We start from the raw sequence: 26,603 nt of genomic DNA on the forward strand, positions 1-26,603 counted from the left end.
CACAGCCTGGGTGCACCGTCAGGCCCTCAGTACACTGAGGACAGGCAGCTGGGCTGGACACACACTCGCACACACACCGAGTTAAACACTGTCCCCCAGGGGTTCCCATGCACCCCGTTTCTTGAGCGCTTTCTCAATGACATCACTATGAAAGAGTTCTCCTTTGAGCTCCTTGGACTCTGATTAGTCATTAATCTACCATGCATGATAAAGACGTTTTTAAGACTGCCATTATTGGATATTTTTAAGCTTTCTGCTGCGTTGGGAGCACAATAACAAAACATGCATGTAAAGTCAACTTCCTGATTGAAGAATAAATTTTCTGATTTAAAATAAAAGTAAAGTCTTACAGTTTTGAAACAATGTTAAGGGTTAGTAAATGATGACACGATTGACATATTTGGGAGAACTATACCTTTAAACAGTTGTGAATCCCAAAAACAGAAGTTGCCTGAAAAGAAAAACAATTATAGCATGCTGTTCGATGTAATCTGGTCCAAATGGTACATTTGAGGTTGAATGTCTTGGTCAAAATGCACTGTAAAAAATTTCTTGTTGTTTTTACAAAAACTTTTTGGCAGCTGTGGTTGCCAGAATAATTTTGTAAAAATACAGAAAACTGTAAACACATTTACGTCAAAAACTGTTAATTTTACAATATAAAGCTGTAATTTACAAACAAGAAAATGTGAATATAAACCAGTAAATTCAACAACACACAAAATTAAATCTGTTTTGTACCTTGAAAATACTGACAACCACCATAATAATAAAGATGGTACTGTATAAGAGAAAGCCACATGAAGTATCAAAGCTCATCACAAGTAGCTTCACCACAAGCAGAAGTATATATTAACATATAGAAGGTGCACATTTATGGAAACACAAAACACCATCATGGTAACACACGTGATACTTAAATAATGCAAAAAACTTTCATTAAGCAACAGAAGATGTAACATAAAGCTCAAATGTACATAACTGATAACAAGAACTATTTAAAAACATGATTATTTAAACAAAATACTTTCAAACGTGGAGTGTCACGCAGGGAATTCTGGGAATATCAGTTTACAGTTTTAGACTGTAAATTATACATTGATTTGTTCTTTTTTTACTTCTAAAAGCTGTATAATTAACAGAATTTTACTGTAAATTTACATTAAATGCTTTGTTAGATCTTTTACAGTTTTTCCCTGTATATAGTACGGGAACTTACTGTTAACCCATTATCAGTTTTTTTCCGTAGCGTTTTTACAAAATTTTACAGTTAAAATTACACTTATTTTTTACAGTGTGTTTTATCATGATATGACTTTTTTTCTTTTTCTTTTTTTTTTTTCACAATATACATAAAATATGTTGACCCTGGACCACAACACCACTCTTAAGGGTACATTTTTCGAAATTGAAAAGCTGAAAAGCTTTCCGTTGATGTATGGTTTGATAGGATCGGACAATATTTGACAGAGATACAACTATTTGAAAATCTGAAATCTGAGGGTGCAAAATAAATAATAATTATTGAGAAAATCGCCTTTAAAGTTGTCCAAATTAAGTTCTTAGCAATGCATATTCCTAATCACAAATTAAGTTTTGATATATTTAGGAAATTTACAAAATATCTTCATGGAGCATGATCTTTACTTAATAACTTAATGACTTTTGGCATAAAAGAAAATTCTATGATTTTGACACATACAGTGTATTTTTCGCTATTGCTACAACTATAGCAACTCCTGAAAAAACATGGAAAAGACGCAATTTGGCGAGTTTTGATTAGCACTTGTGCTGTTTCACAGACCTGGCAACTCTGTTTTTTGGTCAGTATGTCTAACTTGGATTGTTTTACCAAGTGTATCGTGTAAATGCTATGGATCACTTTTAACAGAAGATGTAAGCTGATCGTAAAAAAGAATTGGGTATTATCAACAAATCAGAATTGGACATCAAGACCTGCAGTGTAAATGCAACCAAAGTGACACTGTAATTGTTCTATATTTTCTAATATAAGATGATTCAATATTAAGTAATTGTTTGTTTCCATTTGTTGAAATAAAAAATAAGCCAATATTTCAGTGAAGTTAATGAGTAAAATAGGAGAATAGTTTAATAAAAACATTTGCAACAAATTGCATATTACCCTGAAATTACATAATGGTAACAAATGAGTAGATTTGGAGCACAGAGAGCAGAAAGCAATGAAGCATCAAGGGAAATGGACAAGTGGCCGCTTGGGTTTGGTTTGGACTTGGTGAACTTTTTAAGATATGCGGGGGATAATTTTCACAGGAAAACGTCATCTGCCATCTGTTACTCCTCTGAAATTAATTTGCTCTCTTTGTGCCCTTTTCTTTGCTCACACATAGATGTAGGCTACCCACGATCTGTCTGTGTCTGGGCTTCACATTCATCTGACAGCATCAACGCTGCAAGGATCAACATTGTGTCATCACATCAATTAGCAGTTACTCACTAAGCAAAGCCTCACTTCACAAAATATCAAATGCATAATCAATCTGTCATTTCTCATTCTTAAATTCCCAGGTTTTGGGGTTCTTTTCAGTATTTTCCTGCAGCTGCGTCAATTAGTAGTCAAAGCTGTATGCCTTTGAAATCATGCTATCAGGAACTGCTGGAACTTCAGGGGCCTGTCACTGCAGATTTAGAAGAACTAACTCTCAAAAGCCTCACATATGAAATATGTACTTTTTCTGGGAACAGTTTATTGATCCTTTACACAAAATTCTTAAATTTGCATATTTGATATCAGGTTTTTATGGCTCATGTAGTATTATATGAGAACATGGAGCTCATACTTTTTTTTTTTTTTTGTGAATTTGGTGCGGTTAATGATATTATTATGGCCTAAAACTCAAACAGAGTTCGAAAGCTTAGTCAAGATGGTCTCTAAATCAATTGCGGATGGTTTCATCATCTCAGATAAGAAAGTATAGGAGGATAATAATAAAGAAAACGCAAAACGGTGTTAGCAGATATACTCGGGTGACCAGGTAAAGTCTTTCTGTGGGCAGCACTGGTAAATCGATGTGATCTTTATAACATTATAACAGACTACTTACATTAAATGCATATAAATATGAGTTTTTAGCTTAAATATGCCAATAATATGTCTTTGGAAGATTATGTTTTAATGCTTAGTTTTATGATCAAAGCTCTTCATTTATTTTTATGTTTTTCTTATAATGCAATACAGTACAATGATATGATAATTGTGAGATGAACAAATAAACATTTCTCGAAAGCCTGAAGATACTCATATTTTAACATGATTTTCTAAAAATTATGTGTGGATAATCAAGAAAATTTAGCTTATGTTACTTCAGTCCAGTAAAGATTAATCTTGAAATATTACTAACAAAATAAACTTATTTTATAAAACTCATTAGTAATTTCACATCAAGAAGACGTGTTCCAGAGTTTTACTAAAAGGCTTTTTAGTTTTGCTAAAAAAAGGATGAACTATCAATCAGATGACAAAAGGCAAAAGGTTTTTCAGGAAGGTTTTTTTTTTTTTTTTTTTTTGGTAATTTAGAGGACTTTGTCTGCAAATGTGATACAGAAGACTTTATAGGGTTAATTTTGTTCTTTCCTGTCTAAAGTGGGCATCACTAACGAGCTCTCCTCCTCCGCAGAGCTCATGCATTCCCATCAGGCCCGTGGCCTCTGGCTGTTCTCTGGTCAGCAGACGCAAAGCTTTCAGCCACCATACAGAAGTACTTTATAAGATAAGGTTTATCTCTTGCTCTTAGCCTAGAAGCATGGAAACAGTTTGGATACTAAAAGGAATCCTTTTAACACTCCAGCCTTTCCCTACATTTATATAAAATTGAGGTATTTTCTTTTGTTAAAAGAAACCAATAGTTAAAGCCTCCATGAATATCACCATATTCATAAATGTAGACAGTCACCATGCATTGCAGAAAATCGCAGCAGTCAGTAAGTGCATCTATCCAATGATCAAGTCCCATCCTACATTTAATTTCATTCAAGAAACATTTTTACTTTGATATATGTCACAATGAAATAAGACTTCCATTTAATGCAGACTTTAACATTAAATATTGATAGGCTTAGTATAATTACTGTGTGGCTGATAGAAAAATGGGAACAGATATAGCTTGTAATAGCCAAAACATGCATTGTGGGTGTTTCCAGTGTAAAGGACTTTATGGTTTGTTGAACCACTTATTTTAATGTAATGCAGTCAGAAATAAGGTTTATTTGTGTTTTCTAAAGCACTGACCTTTCTGAAAACCACATCTCGTGGTGTGTTTTCCCCCTTGGCATTATTTCATGGTATCTTATGGCTCTGATGCTCTTTGTAAAAGTACCAAAGTGGTTTTCAGGGGTCTTTCATGAGCAATCAACTTTTGAAAAAAAATTCCAAAGAGAATGATATCTCACTTTTTTTTTTTTTTTGTACACACAATTTTACAGCTGTTTTACAATAAATTAAATCATGGTGCATGGGCTCTAATCAGCAGCAAATAATTTATATATAGAAAAATAGAAATAAACATATAGAATGGTAGAACCACTAAGAAATATTGAAAATATATTTTGGGCCCTGCTGTTTGTTGTGGTTTGAATCTGGCCCCTTCGCCTCTTGTTGAGTACTTTTTGGTTGGTTTGTTTACAGCAGCGGGGCTTTTCACCTTGGCCTTATTGATCTGTTTGCAGTTCATAATATCTAATGCTTGTTTGCTGTTGACAAAATGATGAGTGTTTAGTTTTTCATTGGCTTCATTGCTGCTAGCTCATTCTCACTTGAACTCAGGCCTTTGTGCTGACAGTCCCATGACCGAAACAAATCATATGTGAGGGGCTGGCAGAGATATAACAAGGCAGATGAACCATGACGAAGTCTTTTCATTCATCAGAGCTGATTGCTTTCTCCAGTCTGTCCGCCTCTGCGTGTGGGTCTGCCTCTGAATTCATGTTTCGGTTAATAGAAAGAACATGGAAGGCATTCCCATGAATCATAATGAGATGATTCTGGTGTGGTTGTGAGTTTCATGTGGACATCTCATGAATACTGGTGACCACAATTTGCTTGCGGAACCTATTATATAGGGATTTGTGTAAGTGAAATAAATTGAGCTTAATATGGTTAACATTCTGAGTTAGATATAATTTTATAATGCATATATCTATATATTTTATGTCTATATAATAACTAAATATTTTATGGCTGACATTGGTGTATTGGATAAACGTTAACATTTTTACAATAATTCTACTGTAAAATAATATATATATATATATATATATATATATATATATATATGATTCCACAATTGTGGAATTGTGGTGTATATATATATATATACACCACAATTCTTTAAGTCCATACATGTTTTAGGAATGGTTCCATTAAATGTAACTTTTTCAGCTTTTTTTGTTTTTGATTTATATAAAGTGTTTCTATTAATTCCATTGGTAGATTTGTGATTATAACTAATTGCGCCACAAGTAGAAGTGAAAACCTACCGAATTTCTGAATGGCTGCATAACCACTTCATCATCAGTTATTCTTGCATACACAATGCATGAGATATTAGTCTTAGATATTAGATATTATATTAATGGATATTATATTATTATAAATTAATTTAATTAGCCCAGATTTTAAAAAAAGGATAGTTTTATTAAATATAGAAAAAAGCCAATCAAAAACAGTTTCAAAACACAAATATCGAGGAAGGAATTTTATTTTACTATTTACACGTTATCCGCTGGGTTTTTGAAAATCAATTTAAGGCTTTTTATTACCCTTTTTAAGGCCTGCACAAATAAAATTAACACAGAGCAGGGTAGCACAATGGTGACCTATTAACCATAAAGTGATACACATTTCATGATCTCATTTCAGCCTTTAAACCATTTTAAGAAAAGGGATGAATCAAACATATAAATTATTATTATATAATTATTATATAATTATATAATTTAAAACTAATAAATATATATCTTATCTTTTATTCACTTGCTTGTTTGCTACATAAAAACTGGTCGATTTTCGGATTGGTCTGAACTAAAGCAGCAGATGGGACGATTGAAAATGCACATTCATTCTCTACCAAGCAGGAGGGGCTTTTGAAACAGCAGAAATTACGTTTCCCTGATAACGACTGTATACTGTACAAAAAAAGGCACTGCTTTATCAGGTATTGTAAAATGAAATGAAAATGGCATCGAAAGTTTTTTTAGGGCAGTCGGTACCCTTCAGAGACTCATTCATATAAAAACACCCGCACTGTGTTTTGACTTGGAGTCGTTAAATTTGATACAACTAAACTGAACACTTTTGAAGGACAAGTGTAAACGGCAGGGTGGTGAGATATTTTGGTAGCCCGACTGGAAGACACAATAGCCCCAGGATGTCGGGCTAGAGATTTTGCGAGGCCTTAATATTATATTACACAACACATCTCAGCTAATGCCAGAATATTTTCTTAAAGGTCATGATGAATAAAAAGTGTAAGAATCTATTATTAAATAAATAATTTTTCCTTTAGATATCTATTGTAGTGAGAGTTAAAAGATGAATAATATTTTAATAATATAATCATTTGGCTCTTCACACATAAAGATTTTACCATCCACCTTGGTGTTTGCTTCTCGGGCGTTATGTAACATTCCCCTAAGAGTTTCTAGTGTTTACACACTATCTTTTACTAGTTTTATTTCAAACTGAATCTCATATTTTAGTATTTTACACATTATTATAAAGAAGTTGAGAAGAAAAAGGACAATAACCTGTATGGGGACAAGATTTTCATGGAAAATGGCAGATTAGAAACTTTAATAAAGAACAGAAAAATCCCTAATTTATCAACATACTAAATATAGTAGCATGTTGACATATAATGATTGTGGAGGTGTCTCTGGTGGGTTCTTGTAGCTTGACACCGGCCCAGGAGGCCCTAGTGTTTGTGTTGGGTAATTCCACACATTCCTGGCCAGAACGCACCCTGTCTCTGAAGATTGGTGACAAATAAACATGTTCTTAACCGCCACTTAAACCTGAACATATTCCTCAGGGACATATCCCTCAGAGACTAGTCTGTTCTTGTTTCATCAAGGCTGTATTGTTCATTGTCTATGGCAGATTAGTTGAATATCTTAAACTGTCTCTGATAAGGAAGCAGAAGAGCTTTACATTAGTCCGTTTTTAATGTGTGGGCAGCAGAGGAGAGGAAAACACCTGTGACATTAATGCGTGCGCACACCGCCTTCAGTCTCTGTTGTTTTAACATGCCGTGTGTCTAATGTGTGTGTGACGGTGAGCAGAACTTCTCAAAAACAAAATTACACACACTTAATCGGTAGAATCTGTGACCAGAAGGAGTTAACATCTCCAAAACAATGGACAGAATGCAATGGAATGGAACAGATGGGTTTCAAGACATTTTTAAATCAATAGTTCACCCAAAATGAATGTTTACTCCCCCTCAGGCCATCCAAGATGTAGGTGAGTTTGTTTCTTCATCAGAACTCAGCAGAAATTTAGCGTTACATCACTTGTTCACTAATGGATCCTCTGCAGTGAATGGGTGCCGTCAGAATGAGAGTTCAAACAGCTGATAAAAATATAAGAATAATACGCACAAGTCAAGTCCATCAATTTACTGCTTCCAGCTAACCTACGAGTCCTCTATCTGTATCTATAATATTGCATTCTCCATTGATAAAGTTGATTAATCTGAATTGAGAGAGAAATATGCGTAGATCAAGTACCGTTTCTAAGCAAAAATGAATAGAATCAAATATGTCGGTGGATTTTGATGTGCAAGGACAACAGGGGATTGACTTTTTCACTTGAGGAAGCTGTATTATGGATTATGTATGTATTATGGACTCATATTTTGGCCTAGATGCAACAGTTTTGAGATAAAACATCAATGATAGATTGTTTGGACTCTCATTCTGATGGCACCCATTCACTGCAGAGGAGCCATTGGTGAGCAAGTGATAAAATGCCAAATTTCGCCAAATCTGTTCATATAAAGAAACAAACTCATCTGCATCTTGTATAGCCTGAGGGTGGATACATTTGAATTTTTGGGTGAACTATTGTATAAAGCAATCAATGTCAAATGCATTTGTTATTTGTTTATTTTAAATTTGTATTGATGTATTGTTTTAATTGTGCATTTTAACAATATTTTAAACATGAAATCAAATACTTTTATATGTATATTTATTATTTTAAAAGTTATTGTTTTGTGACATTTAACTACAATATAATTAGCCTATTACTTTATTTTGTAATTAATATTTTTTTGACCATTTATTTCTTCATTTGTTTTTTTTAAGCGACACTGCTTGTTCTCCTTAATGGACTTCCGGAAGTGCACTAATGGTGTTGTCTATATTAAGTAATAAGTGAAGATTACACACCCTCCTCATGTCAGTGATTAACTGTTTTATCTGTTGTGTAGCTCTTTGCCAGTATATACAGGCTACTAAATTCAGAGATGTTGCCGGACAGTTGGCGGGTGCAAAAGAAGGTAACCCCCCTCCCCGTCCCCCACTATGCTCTTCACTCCTGCAGTCAGTGCTCCTGTTTGTATCACAGTCAACCACAGCTCGGCCTGTGCCCGCTAACCTTTAACCTTTCCACACACTTCTTTCATAACACCGCTGTTTGCTCATGTGTGAGACGGCTGCGTGGTCGGGTAGCGTGGGATCACCTGTCTTCCTGTCCTTTATCACTTCAACTCCATTTCCTCTTCCTCTCTCAGCAGCAGCAACTTATTAGCACTTCAAACTGTTTGTCAGTCACTGCTTGGTGAAATTTGGCCAAGGTTTGCTTGGTGGGCTGTAACTCCTTCACTTGGAATGATTTTCGAGGCATGTCTTTTTCCACGCGTTGCAACACTTCTCTGCTTCATCTGTTCTAGCACTTTTGGCTTTGACTGGGTTTGATTTCTGTTTTCTTATGTTTTTCGCAAATTTCTAAACAAATGTCTTGTAGAAGATTGTTGTATATATTTAATGTTAAGATATACACCACTGCATCACATTTGTGATGTGGTTTGCTTGAATTGCCATGAAGGTTTGAGGATGATTGCTGGAAAAGAGCTTTCTGAGTGTATCTTTTTCTTTTCTTTTTCTCTTTCTGTTTGCATCTCAGGTGAGAATTTTGAGCAGAGTCCACTGCGGAGAACTTTTAAATCTAAAGTTCTAGCGCACTATCCCGACAATGTGGAGTGGAACCCTTTTGACCAGGATGCTGTGGGCATGGTGAGTGACACACATTGAGGTCTACCAATATGGGCTTTTCAAAAACTAATTCTAGTTTCTAGAAAGCAAGGTGACCACCAGGAAATGCAATGGAAATTTGTGATAGTTCTACAGCATAACAGCTTTGATGCAGTTCAGTGCATTTTCTGAGGGAAGCTGAACAACTGCCAGCCAATCTTTTGATTGAATGATTTAAAGACTCACTCATAATATTCAAAAAGACACTCACTAGTTGCCACATACTACAAAAATAAAGTAACTTGGAGTCATCAAACCTGGAGTCATCAAATTAATCAGTGAATGAACAAGTTGTCTATTCCACACCAACCTTTAAAGGGATAGTTCACCCAAAAAATAAAATTACTATCCTTGGTGTATATGACTTTCTTATCCAAGATGAATACAGTCTGAGTTATATTAAAAAATTCCCTGGCTTTTCTGAGCTTTATATTGGCAATGAGTGGGTGTTGAGATTTTGAAGGCCAATAAAGTGCATCAATCCATTATAAAAAGCACTCCACACAGCACTGGGGAGTTAATAAAGGCCTTCTGAAGGGAACTGTTGTGTTTGTGTAAGAAAAATATACATATTTTAAACTTTATAACTATAATTTTTAGCTTCTATTTACTGTCTTACATGTGTATATGGGTTAGTGGTGTTCCAGTCGATGATGTAGGATGTAGGCATAGCATAAGCTCTGTTGAGAAGTAATGAAAGCGAAAGCGCAGAGGAGAGAGAAAAACAAGACACCGGTCACAAATAAAAAATAAAAAATTAGGATTTGAAAAAAAAAAAATGATGTGATATAAGCCAAGTGTATACTGGTTTTCCTTTGCTGCACACAAAACTTGGTTCTCACAAGACTAGCATATTCTCACCAGAGCTTTTATTCATCTGAAATAAGAAAGTCATATAAAACTAGGATGGCTTGAAGTTGAGTAATTTTAATTTTTGGGTGAACTATCTCTTTAAGGCCCAGGTTACTTCATATTTTGTTTTTCGTTTCGTCTCATGCACAGTTAAGTATTTTTTTGTGCATGGACAACAGCGAACTGTGCTGATTAAAACAATTACGTCACACAGACAGCAACGAACAAGTATATTTTCAGCTTTAGAGTCGACTAACAATTCCTGATTCCTCAGAATTGCAAAAATGTGATTCTTTTTGGGATACACACCAACCCGTCCTGTATCTTTACCCTGTCATAAAGCAGGAAGGCACTTGAGGTGGTGCTGCTGGTCATGCCTAACAACGCCCTTTTGCCCAGTCTGTATTTAGAATATAGCACAGCTAACTGCAACGAAAATAGAACATATGCACTCTCCAGCCATCTGTTAATTGTCCAAACATGCATGCTTCTCGACAGTCTTGCAATGGCCATATCATACATTTAATATGCATGGGTGCTATATAGAAGTGTTTCCCAAACAGGTTCCTAAAGGCATATCTTGCAAAGTTTTTGTTAGGCTACTAAATGTGCAGCTTCAAGGGAACGTGTTTGGAACCACTGCTATAATGATCTATGAAATTATATATGAAGTGGCTCAAGTTAATTGAACTTGTTGAAGGTCAAAAAGAGTATTTTTTATATTTGTACATCCTTAGACCTTTTGTTTGTTTCCCCCACAGCTCTGTATGCCAAAGGGCTTGTCCTTCCGCACCCAGACAGACATCCGCGGGCCCCAGTTCCACTCTTTCATTATCACGAGAGAGGACGGCTCCCGAACCTACGGCTTTGCCCTCACCTTCTTCGAGGAGGTGACCAGCAAGCAGATCTGCAGTGCCATGCAGACGCTCTACCACATGCACAATGCAGAACAATACGACATACTGCACACACCACCCACACCTCGCAGTCCAGAAGACACCCGTCCCACCCCTCAACATCTGCTCGCTGCTCCCTCCTTGTCTCGACTGCAGCGTTTCAACTCCTACGACATCAGTCGAGACACTCTCTACGTGTCCAAATGCATCTGTCTGATCACACCCATGGCCTTCGCCCACGCCTGCAGAAGTGTCCTGGAACAGCTGCACCAGGCTGTCACCTCGCCTCAGCCCCCACCGCTGCCGCTGGAGAGCTACGTCTACAACGTCCTCTACGAGGTCCCGCTGCCACCGGCCGGGCGTTCCTTGAAGTTCTCGGGCGTATACGGGCCAGTGGTGTGTCAGAGACCCAGCACATCTGAGCTGCCCCTCTTTGACTTCCCCCTGCAGGAGGTGTTTGAGCTGCTAGGAGTGGAGAACGTGCTACAGCTCTTCACCTGTGCACTACTGGAGATCCAGATCCTTCTGTACTCGCAACGTGAGTAACTATCACTCATACTTCTGTAGACCTAGTGCCTGCGTATGATTTATCTCAGCTTCAGAGAAATTCCACACAAAAACAGCAAGGGGTTTCTCTAAATGGAAAGCTCTAATCTGATTGTCTGTTTTACACAGTTTCTAGGAGTTAAAGTTTCTGCAGGAAATCTGTGTTGCCAGACTGTTCCTACGAGTTCTTGTACGGAGAAATTGAATTTGACAAAGTTACCAAGATTTGTGGCGCCTTTTAAAGTTTTGACACTTAGTAGCTCACATGTAAACGCCTGTTATCAAATGTTCGGGTCCTTTCATGTCAGTCAGATGGCCCCTTCCTGTTTAAACAAGTCATTCTTGGGCGGAAGTGTGAAGTGTACATGAGATTAGTTTATTAATAGAAACATCATCAAAGATGCAGTGGTTGTGGTTATTTGTTTACAAAACCTAGTAAGCTGCCTACATAGACATAGACATTTAAGGCATGCTGATGTGAAATCTGTTCCTAACAGTTGACTGAAAAAATATTCCCATATTAAATTGAAGATTTAAGTCTACATTTAAATGACAACGATGTACTCAAAAACAGAAACGTTTTTCCCATGCATATTTAAAAAGTTTCACGTATACACAACGATATTTTCAAAACAATTTGCATTTACACATATATGTGAAAATGGCCAAAAATGCCCTGTGCCCTGTGTATATGATGCGTCTCTGCTGTTAGTTGTAAGTAAATCCACATTTTGCTGAACAAGCATTAGCAAACTCTTAAACTGCAACAACAGTACCATGCACTCCACCATTGTTGTGTTTGTTTGTTCATGCGTGCCTTTTAAAATCGTCACATACTGCGCATGTCTACATACCTTAAACGTACTACGCACGTGTGCATGATGTCCACATTTTCAAAGATTCCAGTTTTGGGTTTTTACAAGGAAACGTCAACAGTAACTTTTTCGAAAACCCGTTTTCAAAAAATATGCATTTTCAGTCCCAAAAATGGTGTTGTCATCTAAACTAACAGACAAAATGTATAAAACGTTTCCCGTTTTTGGCTGAAAACTTTACATTTTAGAAATTTTCTATGATTCTTTGGAAAGTTTCAGGAAATTGACCATCTCTTTGCAACCTTACATATTACACCTGGCTACTTTAAACAAAAGAATCTATTTGTAATGGTTTAGTTATGGCATTTACTAGCATTAGCTGACAGGTAATGCTAATTAAGCAAACCTCGACCCCCTGCATTCTACCAGCTAACTAGAACAACAAATTCTGGTCTATGGCTGTAATGTAAGCTAAAGGCCATTGGCTGTTTTATTAAAAAAGATGAGCCCTTCCATATGTCCCATACTAGCTTGCTGTTTAAATGGGAAATATCAAGATTCTGGGCTGTAATTTGCTCAAAGTCATAAATCATTGTTCTTAATAGTCCAAATTGAGTAAATGCAGAGACGTTTTAATTTAGTTAATGCTTCTTTTTTTTTTTTACATTAATTAGTAGGCCTATTGCTTTTTTGCTGCCAACTACAACTTAGCTTTTTCAAATGAAAGCCAATTTAAATCTGACGGCCTTAATCTGACAGATACGTGAATAAATAAATGCCATGCAAACATTGATTTTAGCTCATTTTCTGGATTTTTGGCTTGTTCTGTTCAGTACAGGCTGGTTAGAGACAAGAGAATAAACAGGCGGTTATATTGCAGTGGACTGCGACATGCTCCTTCTCTCTTTTCACACTCTCTCTCCATCTCAGTGTCCGCGTGAGCTCATCTCAGCGCTTTGTTCTCTCTAATTCTTGTCAAACTCACAGCCCACCCTTTTCTCAGAATCACCTGGTAGTTTGCAAATGAAACTCAAAGCTTTCTGTGGAGTATTGAGGTGAATGCATTTAGGAGTTAATTGAAATTTAATAAAGTGCTTAGTCTTTTGTGTTTATCATTGCATATGTTATATGTTTGAAGGTTTCATAAAATCTCGGAATACGTCTCACAATATGTCAAATTATCGTCACTATATTTATGAAATTGTCACTTAAATGTACTTTGTTTGATTCACATGTTAAACGCAATATAATTGGCAGTTTCCTGCTGGAAATTCTCGGCAGGCCATTTTAGATTGAATTTGAAGCAGCATGAGAAGATTGTTTTGTGATTCAGTGGCAGATGTGCTGATTGGATCAATTACTCTTAACAAGGAAGAGTGAATTACGGGAGGTAACTACAAAACCACCGGGGGCTGGGAGGATGCATTGCTGTGGTGTTGCTTAGCAACCGTTCTCCGGATAAGGAGGATGGTGGTGATGCAGCATAAATATGATTGGCTAGAAATTACATCATCCTTTTCTGTATCCAGAAGGCTCATGCTTATGGTGTAATATCTATGGACAGTGAGAGTCCAGAAAGAAAAGGACTTGATGTCATTAGATAGAGCTGCACTCATACACACACACACTCACACACACACACACAGCAGGATGTGAGCTCTAAAACTCAAGATAGCCTACGTTGCTCTATAAATAACAGGCACATTTATAGCATATATGAATACCCTGGCCCTTTCTAGATCAATAGATGTTTGGCAGTTACTGCTCATTTTCCTATATAGAATATATCTTTCCTATTATATAGACTATATCTATACCATAGTCAATTAGATTAATGTGTAATCTGATCTGATGTAAAGATTCTAACTTAAATTTCTATATTATTATAACTTAATGAAACATTGTTATTAATTCCTATTAAATAATAATTAATTGTTTAAATTATTTACATTTATGAAAACACATTTTCTTTAGGCAAAATGAAGAAAACCTAAAAAATAACTTAAATCATGTTATTAATGTAGAAATGAATAATGCAGGTTTATAAGTGTACCTCTGACTCTTTCTGATTTTTTTTATCATTAAACGCATTGAAACTGAAATTGCTTGTGTCACAGATAATTACAAAGAAATGGTAGCACATTGAATTAAGCATGCGATTTTGAACGACTGAAATAATATATTTTTTTGTAAAATGTACTGTTTTTGTTTACAAATTTGATGAAACATTTGTCGAATCACTTTCTGCTTAAAAAATTCAGATGTAATTCTGAATGGTTCTTGCCATTTCTTTGTAATTATGTGTGACATTTGTGAAATGAAAATTGTTTACTTAAAGCTTTTCTACATCAGTTTTTGTCAGTATTTGAGGATTCTGTGTGTGTGTGTGTGTGTGTGTGTGTGAATAGGCCTGTTGTTGTTACTCAGGGTGCTTAGAGACTGGTTTAGTATTCCTGTCTCTCTGACAGTCGTGACTACAGGGTGCAAAAAATCCCGTTTTGTTTTGGTTTTGTCTGTATGAGAACAATACTGAATAATTTATCCTCTATATTGTGGTATTTATAGTTTTAAATGCCCACTTGAGAATCCATTGTGTGCTCAAGAAGCACTTAATTTAAGCATTTCTACAAAAACCGAATGAGTGAATGTCAAGAACATTCTCTATCTCTATCACACACACACACACACACAAAAATGACAGTACAAAAAAAATCCAAAACTGGAATAAAAACCGTTGATCCTCATACATTTTTACAAATACATCCAAATTCTGTCATTGTTTACTCACTCTCACTTTGTTCCAAACCTGCATGACTTTCTTTCTTCTGTGGAACTTGAAAGAAGATAAGTTGGTAACCAAACAATTTCGGTTCCCTTTGGCTTCTATTGTATGGATAAGCAATGCAATGGAAGTTAATGGGAATCGGAACCGTTTTGTCACCAACGTTCTTCAAAAGAAATTTTTTTATGTTCCAGAAAAGAAATTGGAACAATATGAGAGTGTGAAAATGATGACATATGTGATGATGAAGATAGATGGTGATTTCAAACAGTTCTTGCCATTTTTGTGAGTAATACACAGCATTTGGTGAATGAGCAGACTGTGGACGGTCCATCAGCGTGTCGTCTGATGCTCTGTGTAGAGTAACCCTGCTTTGAGGATGACGTGTCTGAATGTGTCTCTTTCCAGATTACCAGCGGCTGATGACGGTAGCCGAGAGCATCACAGCTTTAATGTTCCCCTTCCAATGGCAGCATGTGTACGTGCCCATCCTGCCCGCTTCACTGCTCCACTTCCTGGACGCTCCTGTGCCCTACCTCATGGGTCTGCACTCCAACGGCCAGGATGACCGCACCAAGCTGGAGCTTCCCCAAGAGGTGCATGACACACACTCGCTCTCCCAGGGAACCGACTCATCCTGCAGTTTAGTACAGGATGATGAATTCATGTTCACAATGTCATGTGGTTTTCCTAAAGAATTAGTGCTGCAGCCTTATAGGTCGTGATCATAATGGTCTGTTTGGCCTCACATGAATCTCAGTTAAAGAAAAGACTAATGCTTACATCTTTTTTGCTCATGCGTCAACTTTTTCCTGCTTGTCAGGTATACTGGCACTTTTCTTTTTTTAGTGCTTATGAAAGAAATCACCAACGTGCAGGGAAAGCAATCTCTGATGGATCACCTCAATGTGTCCTTTTAGAAAAACGTACTTTGTCTTTGGTTTGTTAGTTTGTCTTGGAAGTTCATAATCTTTTTCAGAAATTACTCCTTTGCATAATTTGATGAAATGACTCTTGTACTCTTCAGGCCAACCTTTGTTTTGTCGATATTGACAACCACTTTATTGAGCTTCCTGAGGACCTGCCTCAGTTCCCCAACAAGCTGGAGTTCATCCAGGAGATCTCGGAGGTTCTGTTGGCATTCGGCGTATCTTCAGAGGCAAACCCACAGTGCAGCGAGGGCCAGGGCAGGCTCAGGGGCTTCCCCTCGGGTGACATGGCTTCTGACAAGCGCAACGGCAACCTGGCTGGCTCACCGCTCAACTCGTACTTGCTGAGAGAAAACCAAACCATAGCTCGTCTGCAAGCGCTGGTCAAGAGGACTGGAGTCAGTCTGGAGAAGGTGAGCATGGCAATGAGGACACAATGTATACCTAACACACACATAATTGACTCAGACAATGTTCGTGAAAAGTTTGGTATGGTTTTTTAAAGCAATAATCTGTAATATATACACAGATTTTATGGGGTAATCGACAACAAGGCACAGGTGCCAATTCCAACTTGTCCCTTTGTTATCACAAATTTATGAAAAACATGTTTTTAGCTGATTGATTATCACAGTGACTACGTTTACACGCTGTTAAAATTCGGGTTATGGTCGGATTAAGGTCACTATTTGGGTTTCTGAAACATTCGGGATAACCCGTTTACATGCGTGAGCAGAGAGAGTTACTCCTGTATACATGGAATGTGTAATCAGTCGCCAATATCCCGATGTAAACGGCGACGCACGTTTAGCGTCTGGACGTAAGACGCAATATGCGTCATTTCCGATTCTTCTTCCTGTATCCAAAGACTCAAAAGACCAAGATTCCTTGCGAATAGAACATGCGCAGAACACACATTTTGATGGGGATATGCCGAAACGCGTTTACAAGACCAAATATTCGGGTTAGAAAAGGGGTACCCCAGGTATAATATCCCGGTTTTTAAAAAGTGGGATTAGGGCTGTAGCTATCGAATATTTTAGTAATCGAGTATTCTACCAAAAATTCCATCGATTAATCGAGTAATCGGATAAAATGTGTTTTTGCTTAATTAAAGTGCAATATTATTTATGCGAGAGAAAATAAGACTCCTGGGGCTCTTAAAATGAACAAATAAGTTTCCTTTTTTAGAATTTTTTTTTTACTTTTTAAATGCATAAAATGCATTGCATACATCAAAAATAAACATTTAATTATTACCCATTGTTTCTCTGTCTGTACTCGTAATGTGAACAATGACAATAAAGTTGACAGATGAATTAAGTTCATTTAAGTGCCATTCAGTTGGGGTTTAAAATAAAGCATTTTCTGAGATGCACATTAAACATTAAACACATAAAACATTAATTTAATTTATCTTTTAATTATTAAAAATTAAGCAAACTTAACTTTTTGGTAAACAAAGGGGATTTACTATTAAAAATAAAACATGGAAGAAATGTTGTGTGATTAAACCTTAAAAAAAAAACGGACTTTTATTTTGACGGGTCGACGTACCTTTACAGTTCTTTGTATTGTGATGTGACAACGGTCAAATGCTCATGAAGTGACTGTCAGTGCAGTTCTGGAGATGTTGTTCATGTGTTCACGTCCTTATTTAGTGAGACAGCACGCGCGCTTCAGTGTGTGTGATAAAGGAACTCGCGCTTCTGCTCCATTCATTAACAGAGACACACAGAACATGCAGGATTCATATTTAAATAGACTGTTCCGGCTTAATATTTACAGATATTAGTCCATATTTGATTTGATGTAAGTGCAATGACCTATTTTTGATTAATTCATTCACAATTTGTCAAATTTCGTGCCATTCCGCATTAAACTGTTAAACTCCGTTAAACTCTGTTTTTATGACTGGATTCCGCGATTCCCTCCGCGTTTTCTGCATCGCGGAAATCATATGGCCCTAGTTGTTGTATGCCAGCTCTATCTTGCAATGGACACACGCCACGACGTTCTCTTCAGGTTTGCCCGCGCGCTCTAATCAAAACACTGCTGACTCCTTGCAGTATGCGATCTCGGATGCAGCGCTTGCGTCTCCTTCCACTTTGTGGGTGACGTAAACACAATGTGTCACATTAAAAAATCATTGCGAAAGAACCTGCGAAAAATAAGTTAAAAGAGGCTTCGAGGCAGAGGAATTTGCCTCGATCATTTTTTGTAATCGAGTAACTCGAGTTACTCGAGGAATCGTTTCAGCCCTAAGTGGGATATGAGCATATCCGGGTTTTTGCCGGTGTTTACATGGCCGTGCGCGACCGGGTTATTGCTAATATCCCGGTTTTGAACGGTTTATTGGCTGCATGTAAACGTAGTCACTGATAGGTATCCACATACTTCCTTAAAAATCCACCAAATTCCTTAAAAATCCACCAAATTCTGGATGCATCCCAAGTAGGGCTGCACGATACTGGGAAAAAATTACATTGCAATATTTTATTTTTCTGTTATATATATTGCGATATGAAATCGAATCAAATTTTTTCTTACAAACAAAATGAGGTGAGCACATTTACATTCTCATTTTAAATGATTTAAACATCGACACCATCGTGTCAATTGATTAAAATGCGCAAGGGAGAGAGAGCAAGACAGCGCTCGCGTTTATTTGAAGACGGTGAGCGTGCGGCCGGGGCTCGCTCTCTCTCTCTCTCTCTCGCGCTCTCTCTCTATCTCTCTCGCGCTCTCTCTATCTCTCTCGCGAGTGCGTGCTCTCTCTTGCGCTCTCTGTCGCACTCTCTCTCTATCTCTCTCTCGCGCGCGCTCTATCTCTCTGCCCTGTCAAAACTTTCATTCTATGATGGTTAAGCTGTGCAATTAATCCCCGAATCACATCCGTCCAGGGCTGGGGAGCAGCTGGCCTGTACAGATCAACTACGACAGCCTACATCGCACATCCTGCGATGTGACTATCGTGGACTATCGTACATCGCGATATTGATGCTTAAACGACACATCGTGCAGCCCTAACCAAGTCACATACTAAATTTATGTAATTTGCTTGCAATAGGAAAGTATGTAATAATGCCGGTACCACCGTAAAATGATGGATTACACTTTATTTTAAGGTGTCCTTGTTACCATGTAATTTTACATTTAAGTACTGAGTAATATTAATAAACTAAATGTGCTTACTTTATGACCAGGATTAGGGTTTGGTTTAGGGTTACTTGCATGGAATTACACATAATTAATTGTTATTATACTATTAAGTACATGTAACGTGTAACAAGGACACCCTAAAATAAGTTGTTACAAAATTTTATATTATTAATTTATTACAATAATGCATTCATGTTAGTAATGTTTAACATGAATGTATTAATGTAAGTTATGCCAATAACAACCCCCCCCCCCCATTCATTTTATTATTTTAATATCATTTGGGACACATCAATTCTTACCTTGAATGATATTTATGCAAAACAATAAACTTTTTTTTACTGAGCAAGCTATTTTTTTTAACAAGCTATTATTTATTTATTTATGAATATAACAAAATCTATTAATATATATATATATATATATATATATATATATATATATATATATATATATATATATATATATATATAATAGAGAAAATGGTAGAAAATGTATTTTATGTTATTAGATTTCATAAACATGGTAAAATGTGATACAAATTGAATTTCCTCCAGAATATTTAACATTTTTTCCACAGTTGATTTCCTGATGCTGTCAATTCTCTCAGACAAAGACCTTTTCTCACTCACTCAGACATTTTTAAGTCCATCTGGTTTCTCTGGGGGTTTGCTGTGATTTCAGTCTTTTTTTTTTTTTTACTGAACAGTGACTTGAGCAGTGATGACAGCTGCTTTATTGAAAACAGATCTTTTCAGTGTCTGCAGTAATTATAATGATTGTGTGGGCAATGAAAAGATGAACAAATGGCTGTTAAGACTGAGCACGCTCTGTTCTCAGAAAGCTTGAGGTCTCTCTCAGTGACATAAGCAGCTTAAGAACACACTCTGTCTAAAGACCAGGGATTGACCCTTTACTCTTAATATAGCTCCCAGAGAGAGTTTGCCACAGCCTTCAAGCTGTACTAGTTAAATTCCATCATATTCAGTGATTCCCATGTATAGAATGAGCTGTCAGGCACTTGTTTGATTTGCTTGCTCTCTGTGTACTGCCGCTTGCTCTGTATGATTATATTCTCTTGGGAACGAGCCTCACTTGCTTCATAAATCAAGGCAGATTTGTAGACTTCCCTTCCCAGCACTCCCTGCTCTCCATTCAGGGTGTTACCATGGAGAATAGATAACTCAGATCAGCTCTGAAAGCTGTGCGCTGATATTTGCTGCCAAATTTTCCCACTCTCTTTTTCCTCCTCTCTTTTAACTCATTCCTTCACTGTTAGAGTTGACATGAAATGGAAACTCACCCTATTTTCTAAATGACTGTTATTGATCTAATTCTGAACAATTAGTTTCATTCAAAAAATACAAATACAGAAATTGAGCTTATACCTTTTAATAAAATGTGATAACTCTTGAAACGTCAGAATCCTCTCTGGTAATGTACGCTGGGCTCCTCCAATCAATCAGGCTGCTTAAACCCTGCCCCTTTTTCATCTGCCTCCATCTGATCGACAGAACTAAGTTCTGACTTACAATTATTTATTTTGCAATTTATTATTATTTATTTTGCAATCTGTTGCTTTTTCATTGTGAGTTCAGAAGAAAATTCTACAGTGTAATTTAATATTAGGAACATACAGAATGATGATTCTTTAATCCTTATATAATATTAGGATGACATTGTGTCCAAACCAAAGTTTCAAGGATGAAGTAGATCTGCCAACACTGAAATCTAAGGAGTGAAATAACAATTTTGGCAAATATGAAATGTGATGTGACAGAAACTGAGTTATTATCATTAACCCTCTGAGGCCTAAGGGTATTTTTGTGGCCTGGAGAAGTTTTGTCATGCCCTGACATTTGTGCTTTTTTTCAGATTCTTATAAACATCTAAATGGCTAACGTCTAGTCTCACTGTAATCAGCACAAACTGGGCTATAATAATATGTGAGCAGCATGTATGTACATGATTGTGTTTTTGAGAAAACAATGTTTATGCGTGGTTAGTGAAAAACTAAAAATGTTAAATCACTTGAATAAGGCCATGAAACACCTACAGAACATTGGTTCCTGGGACTTTTGAGAACTGGAGCTTGTAGCCTAGAATCTTTCTTTGTAAATTATGTGAAAATTATCTTTTTTACTCACTCACAGAAAACAATATATTGATTTAAATTTTCTAAGACACTTTTTGTGTAGAAAGAGAGAGGGCGTGAACTATCATGCACTATGTGGGATTTACACCTGAGAAGGCAAAGGCCCGCATAATGAGCTGCATAATGAGCCGTTCTGTCAGCTGTGTCACTGAGAGGGAGGAGTTACAAGAAAGAATGTGAGAACAAAATAAATCTATATAATTTTATGTTTGTAGTTTATTTTGAATATATAGAATTATCCCACAAAATAATTTAATATTCACTTGCGAGTGCAGTTAAACAGTTTATTAGGAACAATCAAAGCTGTCTTTCAAAGCTAAATTTTTAGCATCATTGCTCCAGTCACACACTGATTTTCTACAAAAAAAACATGTATTATTATTATTATTATTATTATTATTGATGTGGAAAAGAGCTGAGAATATTTTCAGGTTTTTTTTTTATAAATTGAAAGAACAGCATTGTTTGTTATATTTGTTACATTTACATTTATTTGTTATTTTTATATTATTTACATCAAGCTTTTGAATAGTAGGTATAGTATTGTATATTGTTATTGAAACTTCATAATGTTTCACATGATTAAACATTTAGTCAAGAATTATAGTTAGGAAAAAGTCTAACTAGTAAAACGTTTACACATCATGTGAAACCTAAAACCTAATATTTGTTTTCGGTAGCAAAAGTAGACATGTCAAGCTTTCTATAGATCTCTCTCTCATGTCTCTTTGTTGAGTATTCACGGAGTTACAGTTCATTTTAATGACGTGTTTGTACATGACGATCAGCGCAGACAAAGGCTGCAGACAGCACACCTTGTTTGTTATCTTTATTTCATAAATGCACAAAGTTTTGTTATTATGTCTTTATTAAATTAAAATACAGACACAATAAAAAAAAAAAAAAAAAAAAAATAAAAAAATAAGGTTTAAAAAAAGGCTTTACAGATTCGATTGATGTATTGCCCTCATCTGTATGATTAAAACTGAAAGTATAATTTTTTTTTTTTTTGGGGTTATCAGGAGAAAATGTCTCATGACACGTATCGGCGTTAATCGACTCCAGAGGGTTAACTAAAACTAAAACCATAAAAAAAAAATATGATAAATGTTAACTGAAACCAAACAAAATGCCAAGCATTTCTCATTTTGTTAAGTCATTATGTGCTAAAATAACTACAAAATTAGTAAAACATCTCCTAAAATGAAAGAAAATGACTGCTGGACAGAAACACAAACCTTGCTGAAATTTTTTGAGAAAAAAAATGTTGTTAGATTGTTTGCTGCTTTTTTGTATTGTGTTTTGCGTTAACAGAATTATAGAGAAGTATCATTTAGGATGGGGACATAGTCCCACTTATTATTTAGTATTTTTAATCATAATAAGTTTGTTACATTTCAGTTCTGACTAATATTCATGATGAGCTACATCTTTGCCTTGTCATGTCATTTCAACAAGCAGTCCCTGTAGTTCTTATGACAGTAATAGTTTTTAATTAAAAAACACCTTTTTTTGTCCTGCATCTCTGTGCAGATTATAAGTGTGTGCTTCTTTTGGTGTGTTTGACAGCTGGATGTGAAGGAGGATACAATCACTGATAAGGATTCAAAAGTGCAGTGTGATGAAGAAGAGTTGAAAAAGCATCAGTTGAACATTCATGTGCGAGAGGTCTTCGCCAACCGCTTCACGCAGATGTTCTCTGACTATGAGGTGTTTGTCATTCAGTCCAGCCAAGACAAAGAGTCCTGGTTCAGCAACCGAGACCAGATGCAGAACTTCGACAAGGTGATGCTTCACTATCCATTTATGAACTTGCCTGCTAGAAAAACTTATTAGGTTAGTATATTTCCAGTGCAAGGTGGTCAACCAGTTCGGACCAGTTTGATGACCTCCTATGTTACAACCAACAAGTTAGATCGCTAAAGTTTTTATTTTTCATTATTAAAATGTACCTAAAAGAAATAATACAGAAAAAAAAAAAAACTACTCTTATAGCGTCGTAAGTTTAGAGTAACTAAGAAGGTTTGGAAGGTTTCTGAAACTGCTTCATGTGTTTGCCATTTCTGAATTCTGCCCTCTGCAGGCCTCTTTCCTGTCAGATCAGCCCGAACCTTACCTGCCATTCCTCTCTCGCTTCCTGGAGACGCAGATGTTTGCCTCTTTCATTGACAGTAAGATCCTGTGCCACGATGATGAGGACAAAGAGCACACGCTGAGAGTGTTTGATTCCCGTGTTGACAAGATCCGCATGTTAAATGTCAGGACACCCACCCTGCGGACCTCCATGTACCAGAAATGCACCAACATCGATGAAGCCGGTGAGACGGTTTAAAACTAGTGACTAATCTATTTTAGAAATGAAACAATTTGGGATACTTGTATGCATGCAACTGAAATGTAACAAATTTAACATATTTTACTGGAACTATTTTGCATTAATGCATAAATAATGTTACGGCAACAGTTAACAAAACTGAAAATTGTCTCACCTTCAAGTTGTTCCAAACCCGTTTAAAAAAAATTCTTCCATTCAACACAAAAGAAGGTATTTAAAAAAAAATGTGGGTAATAAAATGTGAAGGAAAAAATACTATTTGGTTACCAACATTCTTCAAAATATTTTCTTATATCTGGAGCTTTAAATTAAATAAAAGGTTATCTTTGATTTTAAAATTGCATATATTTAGAAAATCTACTATATAAGATGTTGTTATTATTATAAAAATAGTGTTGTCCTTCCAAATTAATAATCAAGCTTTTTACCATTGCATATTTATAGCAACTGAGATCTCACCTTAGTTTACTCGCCAAAGCCAGTTGGTTGCATTTTGAACTTGGCCACTGATAAATATGGAGCCAGACACCTTGCTTGTAAAATGTTACCGGGAAGTTGATCTGTGTTCCTCATGGCGCCTCATTAATAAGAAAATCTGTATGTTTCAGGCGGCTCACTCCATGCAACGGTCATGCTGAATTCCTCTTCCTGCAATGCATTATGGATAGTATTCTTGAATCACGTGCATTACATGCAAATGTCTTCCATTAGCTCAACTGATGAAATGAGACAGTTCAAGCATAGAGAGCCAAATGGAAATGTTATTTATTATTAACATGAATAATGATTGATTAAAAGATGTCCATTTTAAACTCATTAGAAAGTTAGTTTATTGCATCTCATTTATTTTGAAGAATCATTTTTTATTGGCGGTGTTTGCTAACATGTAAACCCCTGAATCGAAGTATGATACTTTGCATGAAACTTGCTGAAATATTTCTAACCATATCAAGCTGTTGCATTAGTATCTGAAAATGAATTAAATAAATTAAATAAATATTGTTAAATGTTGAATAATTCCAGCAGATTGTTCCAGACATTGTTCACAGCTCTCGCAGTATGATCTCTAATGGCTGATAGATTTTGTGTTGCGTAAGAGATATTTTGAGTGTGGCATGTGGGTTCACAGCAGTCTTTCATTCTACCACATCACTAACTCACACTCCTCCCACCATGTGGGGTTTGTGTCTCTGTGACGGGTTCAACATTTTTTTTGATGAAACCATACAGGGTTTTTGTGATTCATCAATAATATGTGTGTGATGTGTTCATCTCTTGCCACTTTAGAAAAGGCCATTGAGATGAGGCTGTGTAAGATCGACCACACGGCTCTGCATCCCCACCTGCTGGACATGAAGATCGGTCAGGGCCGCTATGAGCCGGGCTTTTTCCCCCGCTTACAGTCCGATGTTCTCTCTACTGGACCCACCAGCAACAAGTGAGAATAAATCACTTGGCTCTTCCTAGATGTATTGAGACACCAATTAGTTAAGTAATTAGTGCACAAAGGCTCTCAGTTACTGTGACACTGGCACGACAGGATTAAATTGTTCATGTTCCAGGATCAGCATCATTTGTTAACTCTCATAAAATATGACGCGAGTCTAGTAAGTCTGGATGGATTCAGTCCTGTGAGTCACTGTGCTTCTGAACTTCCCATTTCGGTGAACTGATCCACAAAAATTTTGCCCTGGGTGGCATTTTATATGCTTTAAAATGTTTTATTAAAAATATATGTAGGAAAGTAATTATATGTATGACTGTTTATTGGTATATAGAATATGGAAGCCAGTTTCCGCTACTGAATAAAAAATAAAACAAGGTAATTGCTGCTTTTTATCTCACAATTCTGAATTTTTCCTCAGAATTTCGAGTTCATATCTCACCATTCTGACTTTATAACTCGCAATTGCATCTCATAAAGTAAGAACTGCGTGATATAAAATCGCAATTGCGAGTTATAAAGTCAGAATTGCCAGATGTAAACTTGGAATTGCGCAAAAAAAAAAAAAGAAAATCAGAATTGCGACTTTATATCTCGTAATTTTGACTTTATAACTCACAATTTTAACTCACAATTTTTACTCTATATCTCAAAATTCTAACTTTATAAATCACAATTGTGAGTTTATATCTTGTAATTCTGACTTAATAACACATTTTTGAGTCGCAATTTTAATTTGACTTTATAACTTGTAATTGCATGTGTTGCAATTCTGAGAAAAATTGCAAGTTTATATGATGATCTCATTATATCGTAGACCTGCACGATTAATCATATGCGATTATCATGCACATCTTGTCAGTAAACCAGTTCTGTGATTAGTAGTAACTCCATCACCTGCTTTCAGATAGAGCTGCATTTACTACACAGAGCCCTAGTTCACTGACAAGCTATGCAAAAAATATTTAATGATAATAATAGCTGTTTGCGTAGCTTCACGGTAAACTACGACTATTTGTAGTAAATGCTGCTTCATCTGAAAGCACTTGAAAGTACCACATTTAATAACATGTTTTTACTCCAAACTCACTTCATAACGTCAGTCGAGTGTTTAAAATAAATCCTTCTGTGAGATGATGTGGCTTCTTACACAGAATAAGACACACAACATATTTCATAGTATTCTAAGCGGCAAAATAGGCTATGTCGATTAGCCTTGTATTATAAATATACTTTATTATAATGAAAATTAAAATCATAAGAACTCCGATAAAGCATATATTGTCATAGTCGTGTGTTAATAATTCACGTTGAATCAATAAAAGCATTTAAACCTTCTGTTTATTCAGCAACCACTATAGGGATTTCCTGGGATTCTTCTGCAAGACGTATTTGG

The 26,603-nt window shown here is 36.1% G+C and overlaps 1 protein-coding gene across 3 annotated transcripts in view; it reads left to right on the plus strand.

The window, feature by feature from the left end:
- Positions 1-26,603, plus strand: part of LOC128016527 (DENN domain-containing protein 5A) — a 46,934-nt gene that overhangs the window by 5,253 nt on the left and 15,078 nt on the right. For 2 of the 3 annotated variants that reach the window (XM_052601093.1, XM_052601091.1), the window contains exons 2-9: positions 8,469-8,537; positions 9,164-9,273; positions 10,905-11,577; positions 15,591-15,778; positions 16,210-16,524; positions 22,998-23,213; positions 23,512-23,746; positions 25,051-25,201. In XM_052601093.1, the coding sequence (XP_052457053.1) occupies positions 8,469-8,537; positions 9,164-9,273; positions 10,905-11,577; positions 15,591-15,778; positions 16,210-16,524; positions 22,998-23,213; positions 23,512-23,746; positions 25,051-25,201 (1,957 nt within the window). The remainder of the gene's footprint in view (positions 1-8,468; positions 8,538-9,163; positions 9,274-10,904; positions 11,578-15,590; positions 15,779-16,209; positions 16,525-22,997; positions 23,214-23,511; positions 23,747-25,050; positions 25,202-26,603) is intronic. The other variant, XM_052601092.1, reaches the window with a different exon arrangement.

This window comes from Carassius gibelio, chromosome A7 (genome assembly GCF_023724105.1).
Source record: "Carassius gibelio isolate Cgi1373 ecotype wild population from Czech Republic chromosome A7, carGib1.2-hapl.c, whole genome shotgun sequence".
Lineage (NCBI taxonomy): Eukaryota > Metazoa > Chordata > Actinopteri > Cypriniformes > Cyprinidae > Carassius > Carassius gibelio.